The sequence below is a fragment of the Erinaceus europaeus genome, chromosome 11 (genome assembly GCF_950295315.1).
Source record: "Erinaceus europaeus chromosome 11, mEriEur2.1, whole genome shotgun sequence".
Classification (NCBI taxonomy): Eukaryota; Metazoa; Chordata; class Mammalia; order Eulipotyphla; family Erinaceidae; genus Erinaceus; species Erinaceus europaeus.
Window position 1 is genome coordinate 4,770,720 of NC_080172.1, and position 12,030 is coordinate 4,782,749.

General features: G+C 41.2%; 1 protein-coding gene across 3 annotated transcripts in view; it reads right to left on the reverse strand.

The window, feature by feature from the left end:
* Positions 1-12,030, reverse strand: part of DMGDH (dimethylglycine dehydrogenase) — an 86,296-nt gene that overhangs the window by 3,651 nt on the left and 70,615 nt on the right. For 2 of the 3 annotated variants that reach the window (XM_007519036.3, XM_060201079.1), the window contains exon 15: positions 384-518. The exons of the other annotated variant lie outside the window; for it this stretch is intronic. In XM_007519036.3, coding sequence (XP_007519098.1) covers positions 384-518 — 135 coding nt within the window. The remainder of the gene's footprint in view (positions 1-383; positions 519-12,030) is intronic. 3 annotated transcript variants of the gene reach the window in all.

Below are 12,030 nucleotides of genomic sequence, written 5' to 3' on the forward strand. Positions count from 1 at the left end.
TGAAAGACCCCTGAGAAGCTAAATCAAAGTATGAAATTCTCTGTAAAATCCATCTTTTGCATTCACAGATGGATGTGATAAAACAAATATATCACTTCACCCTTTTGGTCCTATTTTCCTCACTGTGCAAATGGTTTTCAAGTCCTTGCTGTACTTTCTTTAATTACAATATACATAATTTTATGTTTTCAAAACTGAGCATTTCTTTGTGCCTTTCAGTTAACTGATTCGTTTCTTTAATATCAACTCAGAAAGGAAACATGCCCAATCCTACCAACAGACACAGAAGCAGCAGAGCAGTGTAAAAGAAATCAAAGCAAGGGGAGTTTTAGCTGCAGCAAAGCCACCGCCGGTCCTGCCTGACCGAGGGTGCCCACTCTCACCTTGCCGTCAAACCAGACGCTTTCATTTCCCTCTGGATCAACATTGTCCGTTGTCAAGGTGAGGCAGACGAGTCTCCGTTTCAGCCCCTCGGCTTTAATCTGTTTCAGTGCTTGCTTTCCTATGAAGTCTGCTGGCTGCAGGAATCCAAGATAATGATGATGAATGAATGCTTAGACACAATGACAAGGTTAGAGATGCAAGCATTTAAATTTGTCTTTGCTATTTTCTCGCCAATTACACATTAAATAAATTTAAAAAATACAGATTGGATCCAATGTCTAGATGAATATTTCTAAGTCCTCAAATAATGGTATCAGCTGTCTACTCCTTCAGAATAGGTTAGAACTAAGGGTAATAACTTGTGATAACAAGTTTACCAGAGTCACCTAGGCAGAAAAGCATAAGGCACAGTGTTGTGATGGTGGATTATAAGCATGACCCTTGTAGTGCGTGGTTCTGGGCAGTGTCACTGACTGGCGCTGAGCAAAGCACCACTCGATTTCTGCTTGCAGGAAGCTTCTTAAGAAGGAAACTCACTCATCTGAAAGAAGACGCTCAAACAATCCTAAACTACAATATCTTTCCCCTCTCCTTCTTAAGGATTATAGTCTTGAGATCCCTACTGAGTTGACTTTGTTGGTTTATCTAGGAAGTTTATGAATTCCTACTATCATGAGACATCATGCTAGGTTCTATGTAAGTTATAAAATTAGTGAGACGAATGTGTACATATGTCCTGTATCATGGGAACTTGCCTATATCTAGGTTTTGGGACTTGGTTAGGAAGTGAACCACCCGCAATGGAACTAGAGAATCCTATGAGAAAGGAAAGGTCTCTTTCCCCAGAGCCCTGCCCCACTAGGGAAAGAGAGAGACAGGCTGGGAGTATGGATCCACCTGTCAACGCCCATGTTCAGCGGGGAAGCAACTACAGAAGCCAGACCTTCCACCTTCTGCATCCCACAATGACCCTGGGTCCATGCTCCCAGAGGGATAAAGAATATGAAAGCTGTCAGGGGAGGGGATGGGATACAGAGTTCTGGTGGTGGGAATTGTGTGGAGTTGTACCCCTCCTATCCTTTGGTTTTTGTCAGTGTTTCCTTTTTATAAATAAAAATTAAAATTAAAAAAAGATAAATTATTATGAAAAAATGAGTCAGATGCACACATTTGACCAAAGACCTTACTCTCTGACACTGAGCTTTTCACGGCCCCTCCCCTTTCCAAATAACACATGACAGATAACATTCCTATCCTAATAGATTCCCCTGGGCAAACTCGGGCTTATTCCCAATGCAATGCAAGAGAATGAGAGTGACACTGTGATAGTGTAACCTTGAATCCACCATTCATATGTGCTGGGGAAAAACAGACCATGTATACTCCAGAACTTACATTTATTCGTAACATAAAATCCAGCTGAACAGCACAAACAGGTGAGCAATAGCTCCTCCATGGAATTACTTAACTAATAGAGGTGATACAATCCTACCCAGACAGAAACAGACACTGGACCAGGGTATGAGGAATTGCTCAGGGCCTCAGAGTGATGAGATGGTGAAAAAGAGAAGACTGACACCCGTGGGAGCCTCAGATGAGAGTTCCATGTAAATGTGCTCCAATGGGGACTTGCAATAAACAGATCATTTCTCTGATAGATGAGATCTAATCAGGGATGACAGTGTGGAAAACAAAATTCTCAAAATGGCTTTCATAAACAGGATAACAGCAGCTCTAAGAAAGAGAGAGAAAAAAAGAAAGAAAGAAAGAAGGAAGGAAGCAAAGAACGAGAGAGGAGAGAGATAGAGAGAGACAGAGAGGAATGAAACTCTAGTTTCTTCATTTACCCTAAAAGGAGACACTATTGAATGCCAAGGATGCCCTCCACTGCCCACACTGAGGGCTTATCCTCATCTTTCCGCACACAAGACATTTAGGACTGGATGTATTAAGTCCCCTAACCTCTCACGGAGACATCCAGAGGAGTCCTCCGTCTTCCCACTTCCTGAAATGTCTCAAATTCAGTTCACTCTTTCACTGTCCCAGAGCTTCTTAACAAATTGATATTGCAACTTTAAATCACGACCCACTGGAAACCAGAGACTATTTTTCTTTGACCAAGGTTAAAATAATGTACAAGATATAAGTCCAAATTTTCTCCTTGCCTTGTGTGATCCAGACCATGAAAACCAATCACAAAGATCTATTATTATACAAATGATTAAAAAAAAAAAATCAGATACAAGTCCAAAGGTTAAAACCTCTTACTTGAGACCAGGAACAAGCTCCAGGAAGAGCTTGAGCCATTTGAATTCATTTGTAGGCTAAATTCACAAGGGTAAAAGTCACAGTAAGATAAAAGGTATTATAGTAACAATATGTATACCTAAATTCAGAAAGAACTCTCTAACAACAAATAATTTCTTTTGCTATCTTTTTTTTTAAGACTTCCTTTTTGGGGCTGGGTGGTGGTGTACCCAGTAAGCACAAGGACCTAGGTGAGTCCCCACCCCCCACCTGCAGGAGGGAAACTTCATGAGCCGTGAAGCAGGTCTGCAGGTGTCTTATCTTTCTCTCTCCCTCTCTATCTTTCCCCACCCCTCAATTGCTCTCTGTCATACTGGTGGCCAGGAGGAGTGGATTCCTAGTGTCAGCAGTGAGCCCCAGTGATAACTCTGGAGGCAAAAAAAAAATTCTTTTTAAAATTTTATTTAATAGGACAGAGAGAAATTGAGAGGGAAGGGGGCTAGGGAGGGAGAGAGAGAGAGAGAGAGAGAGATGCCTACAGCATTGTTTCACCACTGGTGAAGATTCCCACCTGCAGGTGGAAGCCAGGGGTCTGAATGTGGGTCCTTGAGCATGGTTATGTGTATTCTCCATGGGGCATGCTACCGCCTAGCCTTAATGAAAGAATTGGGCTGAGATGATCAGTCAGTAGTAGTTTCATGTATGTGCAAGACCCTGCACTTGTTCTGGGCACGCCATTTAAAACAAGAATGTTGTGGGGGGTCGAGTGGTGGCGCAGTGGGTTAAGCGCATGTGGCGCAAAGCACAAGGAACAGCGTGAGGATCCCAGTTCGAGCCCCCGGCTCCCCACCTGCAGGAGAGTTGATTCACAGGCGGTGAAGCAGGTCTGCAGGTGTGTCTGTCTTTCTCTCCCCCTCTCTGTCTTCCCTTCCTCTCTCCATTTCTCTCTGTCCTATCCAACAATGAACAACATCAACAATAACAATAATAACCACAACAAGGCTACAACAACAAGGGCAACAAAAGGGGGGGGAAATGGCCTCCAGGAGCAGTGGATTCATGGTGCAGGCACTGAGCCCCAGCAATAACCCTGCAGGCAAAAATAATAATAATAATAATAATGTGTGTCTATGACCATACCACCCCAAATATGCCCAATCTCATCAACAAGAAGAATGTTGAGTTTAGGTGGGTTTTGCTGAAACCTGTGATGGAGAGATAAAAGAAACTTAATGCAGGGAACAACAACGAGCCCGGAAATCGCCATTTTCCCTGGAAACTTAAATTCAACAGCAGCTGCGGTTCTGACCCATCAAGTCAAAGTAGTTGGCTCTCGCTGTCTATGGAAGAACTCACGAAAACCTAGTCTTGCATTTTTCTCTTCCATGTAGGTTTTTCATTGTCTTTATTTATTGGATAGCGACAGCCAGAAACTGAGAGGAATGGGGAGACAGAGAGGGAGAGAGACAGAGAGACACCTGCAGCCCTGCTTTACCCCACTGTGTTCAGGACTCTCCCTTTGTAAGTGTTTATTTATTTATTTATTGGATAGAGCCAGCCAGAAATTGATGGGAATGGGGAAAGAGACACCTGCAGCCCTCCTTCAACACCCTGGAAGCTTTCCCACTGCTGGTAGGGACTGGGGGCTTGAACCCGGGTCCTTGCATACTGGAACATGTGCTCCACCACCAGGCTCCTGTTCCATATAATTTGTTACCATGAATCAATGATGACAAAGGGTCTTTTTTTAAACTTTATACTTTGTGAAATACAACAACTACTACACTGACGAAGTCTCAGAGCTCTCATTGTGTGGTGAAACAGTTACAGTAAGACTGAATCGTCTAGAGGCAAGACAGCTCACCTAGGAGGGCGCCCGCTTTGCCATGAACATGACTCAGGTGTGTGCCCCCTCTACACCACCTGGGGAACTGCAGTACTGGGGGAGGTTTTAGTGTTGTATCCTCTCCCTCCCCTGAAAAAAAAAATCCAGAGTAGTATAGCCCTGAGAAACCATCTCCCACCCCTACACATCCCACCCCCCGCCCCCCCCCCCCCCCGCCAAAAAAAAAGCCAAACCAAAGTAAACAAAACAACGCAAAAAACAAAGGCTAAGTGGTCCATATGCTAGGCAGAGTGATTTATGGAGTGACAGGGGATCCTAAACCATTTCCTCTTGAAGGCCTTGAGTCTTTCTGGGTCCTATTAAAGGACTTTTTTCCAGTGACTCAGCTGGTGCTTTGCCCTACATAACATCAAATATGGCTAAGTATGGGTTATACTTAGAGGCGAGCAGAATGTGTTCTCGTTGCTTCTGGGGGAGGTGGGTGGAGGCTGAAGAGATGAGATACTTCTCTTTCAACATCACAGCACACCAAGTGCCCCAAAGGACTGTTGCAACACATCGAAGCTTAAATAAAGACAATGTTTACTTGAGATTATTGGAAATACGAAAAACAAAAAAGGGAGAAGACCCAAATAAATCGGATAGTAAATGAAAGAAGAGATATCACAACAGACACCGCAGAAATTCAACATATCATGCGAGGCTTCTATGAACAACTATATGCCACCAAGCTAGAGAACCTGGAAGAAATGGACGATTTCCTAGATACCTACCAACTTCCAAAACTAAGTAAAGAGGAAGTGGATAACATGAACAGGCCCATCACAGCTAATGAAATTGAAACAGTTATCAAAAATCTCCCCAAAAATAAAAGTCCTGAGCCAGATGGTTTTACAAATGAATTCTACAAAACCTTCAAAGAAGAACTAATACCTCTACTTTTAAAAGTCTTCCAGAAGATTGAAGACACTGGAATACTCCCTGCTAGCTTCTATGAAGCTAACATCACTCTGATACCAAAAGCAGACAGGGACACAACCAAAAAAGAAAACTACAGACTAATATCTCTGATGAACATAGATGCTAAAATACTGAACAAAATTCTAGCCAACTGGATACAGCAGTATATCAAAAAGATTGTTCATCATGACCAAGTGGGGTTTATCCCAGGCATGCAAGGTTGGTTTAATATACGTAAATCAATCAGTGTGATCCACTACATCAACAAAAGCAAGACCAAAAACCACATGGTCATATCAATAGATGCAGAGAAAACCTTTGACAAAATACAACATCCCTTTATGATCAAAACACTACAAAAAATGAGAATAGATGGAAAATTCCTGAAGATAGTAGAGTCTATATATAGCAAACCTACAGCCAACATCATACTCAATGGTGAAAAACTGGAAGCATTTCCACTCAGATCAGGTACTAGACAGGGCTGCCCACTACCACCATTACTATTCAACATAGTGTTGGAAGTTCTTGCCATAGCAGTCAGGCAGGAGCAAGGAATTAAAGGGATACAGATTGGAAGAGAAGAAGTCAAACTCTCCCTATTTGCAGATGACATTATAGTATACACAGAAAAACCTAAGGAATCCAGCAAGAAGCTTTTGGAAATCATCAGGCAATACAGTAAGGTGTCAGGCTAGAAAATTAACATTCAAAAGTCAGTGGCATTCCTCTATGCAAACACTAAGTTAGAAGAAATTGAAATCCAGAAATCAATTCCTTTCACTATAGCAACAAAAACAATAAAATATCTAGGAGTAAACCTAACCAAAAAAGTGAAAGACTTGTATACTGAAAATTATGAGTCACTACTCAAGGAAATTGAAAAAGACACAAAGAAGTGGAAAGATATTCCATGTTCATGGGTGGGTAGAATTAACATCATCAAAATGAATATACTACCCAGAACTATCTACAAATTTAATGCTATCCCCATCAAGATGCCAAGTACATTTTTTAGGAGAATAGAACAAATGCTACAAATATTTATCGGGAACCAGAAAAGACCTAGAATTGCCAAAACAATCTTGAGAAAAAAGAACAGAACCAGAGCCATCACACTCCCAGATCTCAAACTGTATTATAGGGCCATTGTCATCAAAACTGCTTGGTACTGGAACATGAACAGACACACTGACCAGTGGAATAGAATTGAGAGCCTAGAAGTAAGCTGTCCCCACACCTATGGACATCTAATCTTTGACAAAGGGGCCCAGACTATTAAATGGGGAAAGCAGAGTCTCTTCAACAAATGGTGTTGGAAACAATGGGTTGAAACATGCAGAAGAATGAAACTGAATCACTGTATTTCACCAAATACAAAAGTAAATTCCAAGTGGATCAAGGACTTGGATTTTAGACCACAAACTATCAGATACTTCGAAGAAAATATTGGCAGAACTCTTTTCCGCATAAATTTTAAAGACATCTTCAATAAAATGAATCCAGTTACAAAGAAGACTAAGGCAAGTATAAACCTATGGGACTACATCAAATTAAAAAGCTTCTTCACAGCAAAAGAAACCACTACCCAAACCAAGAGACCCCTCACAGAATGAGAGAAGATCTTTACATGCCATACATCAGATAAGAGTTTAATAACCAACATATATAAAGAGCTTGCCAAACTCAACAAAAAGACAACAAATAACCCCATCCAAAAATGGGGGGGAGGACTTGGACAGAATATTCACCACCGAAGAGATCCCAAAGGCCGAGAAACACATGAAAAAATGCTCCAAGTCTCTGATTGTCAGAGAAATGCAAATCAAGACAACAATGAGATACCACTTCACTCCTGTGAGAATGTCACACATCAGAAAAGGTAACAGCAGCAAATGCTGGAGAGGGTGTGGGGTCAAAGGAACCCTCCTGCACTGTTGGTGGGAATGTCAATTGGTCCAACCTCTGTGGAGAACAGTCTGGAGAACTCTCAGAAGGCTAGAAATGGACCTACCCTATGACCCTGCAATTCCCCTCCTGGGGATATATCCTAACGAACCCAACACATCCATCCAAAAAGATCTGTGTACACATATGTTCTTGGCAGCACAATTTGTAATAGCCAAAACCTGGAAGCAACCCAGGTGTCCAACAACAGATGAGTGGCTGAGCAAGTTGTGGTCTATATACACAATGGAATACTACTCAGCTGTAAAAAAATGGTGACTTCACCGTTTTCAGCCAATGTTGGATGGACCTTGAAAAAATCATGTTGAGTGAAATAAGTCAGAAGGATGAATATGAGATGATCTCACTCTCAGGCAGAAGTTGAGAAACAAGATCAGAAAAGAAAACACAAGTAGAACCTGAAATGGAATTGGCGTATCGCACCAAAGTAAAAGACTCTGGGGTGGGTGGGTGGGTGGGGAGAATACAGATTCATGAAGGATGATAAAATGACATAGTGGGGGTTGTATTGTTAAATGGGAAACTGGGGAATGTTATGCATGTACAAACTATTGTACTTACTGTTGAATGTAAAACATTAATTCCCCAATTAAAAAAAATAAAATAAAAAGACAACAAGGGCTTGCTTCATTCACCTCCAGAGTCAGTCAATAGCGCAGCAGGTTAAGCGCAGGTGGCGCAAAGCACAAGGACGGGCGTAAGGATCCCGGTCACTTTCACTTTACTTTCAGGAGCAATTTGTTTATGAAGTTGAAACTGTTCCAAACCAGGGCTTTCTAGAGAATTTGTAGTACACCAAAGTAAAAGACTCTGGGGTGGGTGGGGGGAGAGTACAGGTCCAAGAAGGATGACAGAGGACCTACTGGGGGTTGTACTGGTATGTGGAAAACTGGGAAATGTTATACATGTACAAAGTATTGTATTTACTGTTGAATGTAAAACATTAATCCCCCAATAGAAATTTAAAAGATAATAATTTAATACTCACACACACACAAAAAAAAAGAATGTGAGGAGAGTAAGATGACTTATTGGAAAGGGAGTATCTATTTTTTAAATATTTTTATTTATTATTGGATAGAGACAGAGAGAAATTGAGGGAGAAGAAAGGTAGGGAGAGAGAGAGAGAGAGACACTCACAGACCTGCTTTACCACTCGTGAAGCTTCCCCCCTGCAGGTGGGGATCAGGGACTTGAACCCGGGTCCTTGCGCACTGTAGTGTGTGAGCTTAACCAGACATACCACCTCCTGGTTCCCCTTAAATGTATCGGTGTTAAACTCATAATTTTACCAAAGGCTAAGTAGGAACTTATGGTATAAGCTGATTTTGAAAAATATGAAAAGGGGGAAGCCCCCAGAAAGATTTCTTTAGAAGAAAAAATGAAATAATAAATTAAAAATGCTGTTTATTAAGCTCTTGCTATCTACCCATAACTATGTGGAGGACTTAATACCCATGACAATCCTACGTAGCTGACCGTTTTACCCCCCAGTTTGTAGAAAACTGAGGCTCAGTCGCATGACAATATGTCAGAATCTTTAGACTGTATCTTTTTTTAATTATCTTTATTTATTGGATAGAGACAGCCAGAAATCAAGAGGGAGAGGGAGATAGAGATGGGGAGAAAGAGAGAGAGAGACCTGCAGCACTGATTCACCACTTGAAAAGTTTTCTCCCTGCAATTGGGGGAACTGGGGGCTTGAACCTGGGTCCTTCTGGACTGTAACATGTGTGCTCAAGTAGGTGTACCACCACCCGGCCCCGACTGTACCACGTTTTTAATGTGTCTCATTGGAAGGCAAAGCTAAAGGAAATGTTCTACATAAAGAGTTTCTTTAACAGTGTTCTTGGATAGTCCAAGCCTATTCTGAATAACATTCACTGCATGATAATATTTATGAACTGTGTGAAGGGATTTGAAAATACTCTGAAGGTTAATGCTAATAAAGTTTGACACCACCATCTGTGGGCCCCTGAATTAAGTCGTGATTGCACTGGCAATATCTCCAACATGAATGAAAATAATACTCTAAAAATCAACAACAAAAAAATCTAAAAGTGAGGAGTAAATATTTAAAATAGAAGACAGAGATGGAGTTTGCCCTGGAGACAGTTCTGTCTCCCCAGACTGCCAGGAATCAACCACCTTGGGAAGGTTTGAAGGGGGCGTGACGGCACTTCTTTCTCACTGCACTTAGCTGTCCTCCCGAGATTGTGGACGGACTCTATTATGTCACCATTAATTACAAATGAGAGGGGAAAATGTGTCTGAAGGTGAATGCAGCCATTAGAATGGCAGCTTTTATGATGACTGAAGAAAAGAAAGATAGTCCTTTAATAAGTCACTGATAAATTAACTATGTAAATAGCTGCTCATGTCTTTGAGAAATGTATACAGTTTTGAGTCACAGAGATAATAGCTTAAAAATAGTGTTAGCCTCTTCCAAAACATGTTAGTAATTGTGGAAAACAGTCAAAGCCATTGAAATAGTCACCTGAGATACACACCAGAGATAACATCCACATAGAGAAAATATTAAGTCAATTTTAGCTCTATTAAAAACACACATATTCTCTCCTCTCCCGGATCAACTAGGAATACCAAAGGAGACCACCCGGACCGAAACAAGACAGGACTACAATGACCACAGGAACCCAGTAAATCACCCGTGAGTACAAACACGCGTGGCTGGTGACAGAGAGGAGAGAGGGGCCTAAGGAGAGATTAAGTGACTGCTAACATTCAGCAGTTTATCAGTGGAGACACCACCTCCAGTCTGCTCCACAACAAGGGGACAGCTGAAGGGAGGAAAGGACTCCCCAGAGACTCACCAAGTGCAACTCTGAGTCTCCATTGCTACTACCCTCAGAATCTGGAGCAGCAACAGGAAGGGACACCAGGGGACAGAGATCTAACCGGGAAACTCAGGAGAAGACCTATACCTCCTCGGTGGCATAGCTGAGGGGCTGTGAAAGTCTCTCTGCATAACCACTGGATTATCTCTGCCACACCCTGCTTTATCTCTTGGTCAGGAGTCAGTGATTAAGCTGAAGCCTATTGATAGTTTAAAAGCCCTCAGGCTCCCATAGCCTACAGGGAAGAAAAAAAAAGAGGCTTTTACACCACTGAGCTCCAACTCAGGGATTGAAAAAAAACTGTTAACTTCCACCACAGTAAACCCTTTAATTAAATTACTTAGACACAAGTCAATCCAGGCAATAGTGATCAATAATTTGAAAAGTACTGATAAAGGGAACTCATAACAAAATATATAAAATGGTTAAAACAACAAGAAAAAATATTGGAGACTCGAACCAGGACAAGAGTCCAGCTAAAAGTCCTCCAGAGGGTGAAGCACAAAACAACGAGTTCAATATCCAAACATTAGCTAAGGAAATAATAACAGGAGTGAGTAAAGAATTTGAAAAAATCATAATCAGAAATGCAGGAACAACAAATGAGAATATGGAAGAAAATTCTAATAATCTCATGGTTATTAGAGAGCTGAAAGCTGAAATCTCTGAGCTAAGAAGGCAACTAGCTGAACAAGCTAAAACAGTATCAGAGCAGGGCAACAAAATAGATGAACTCCAGAAAGCAGTAGAGGGCAGAGAGAATAGAATCTATGAGGCTGAAGACAGAATTAGCAAGATTGAGAATGAATTAGAGACAACTAAAAAAGAAGTAAGAGATCTCAAAAAGAGATTAAGAGATGCTGAAAACAACAACAGAGTCCTATGGGATGACTTCAAAAGAAACAATATACGCATTATTGGCTTACCAGAGGAAGAAAGAGAAGGAGAGGAAGAAAGCATTCTCCAGGCCATAATAGCTGAAAATTTCTCTAGTCTAGACAACACCAAAGACATAAAGATTCAAGAAGCCCAGAGGGTCCCAAACAGAATTAACCCAGACCTAAAGACACCAAGACATGTCATACTTAGAATGGAAAGGAATAAGGATAAAGAAAGGATCCTCAAGGCTGCAAGAGAAAAACAAAGAGTCACCTACAAAGGAAAACCCATAAGATTAGCAGCAGACTTCTCCATACAAACACTACAGGCCAGAAGAGAATGGCAAGGTATCTATCGAGTGCTCAATGAGAAAGGTTTTCAGCCAAGAATACTATATCCTGCTAGATTGTCATTCAGAATAGATGGAAGCATCAAAACCTTCTCAGACAAGCAACAGTTGAAGGAAGCAACCATCACCAAGACTGCCCTGAAAGAAGTTCTGAAAGGTCTCCTATAAACAACCAGACCACCACAAATAGGACATATATCAATACACTCTAAAACTCTACAAGAATGGCGTTAAAATATCTTCAATCTTTGATATCAATAAATGTCAATGGCCTGAATTCACCTATTAAAAGACACAGAGTAGGAAGATGGATCAGAAAACACAACCCAACAATATGTTGTCTACAGGAAACTCACCTAATGCAACAAGACAAACACAGACTTAAAGTGAAAGGATGGAAAACTATCATTCAAGCCAATGGCCCACAAAAAAGGGCAGGAACAGCTATTCTCATATCTGACATGATAGACTTTAAAATAGATAAGATTAAAAAAGATAGGAATGGACACTACTTAATGCTCAGAGGATCAGTCAATCAA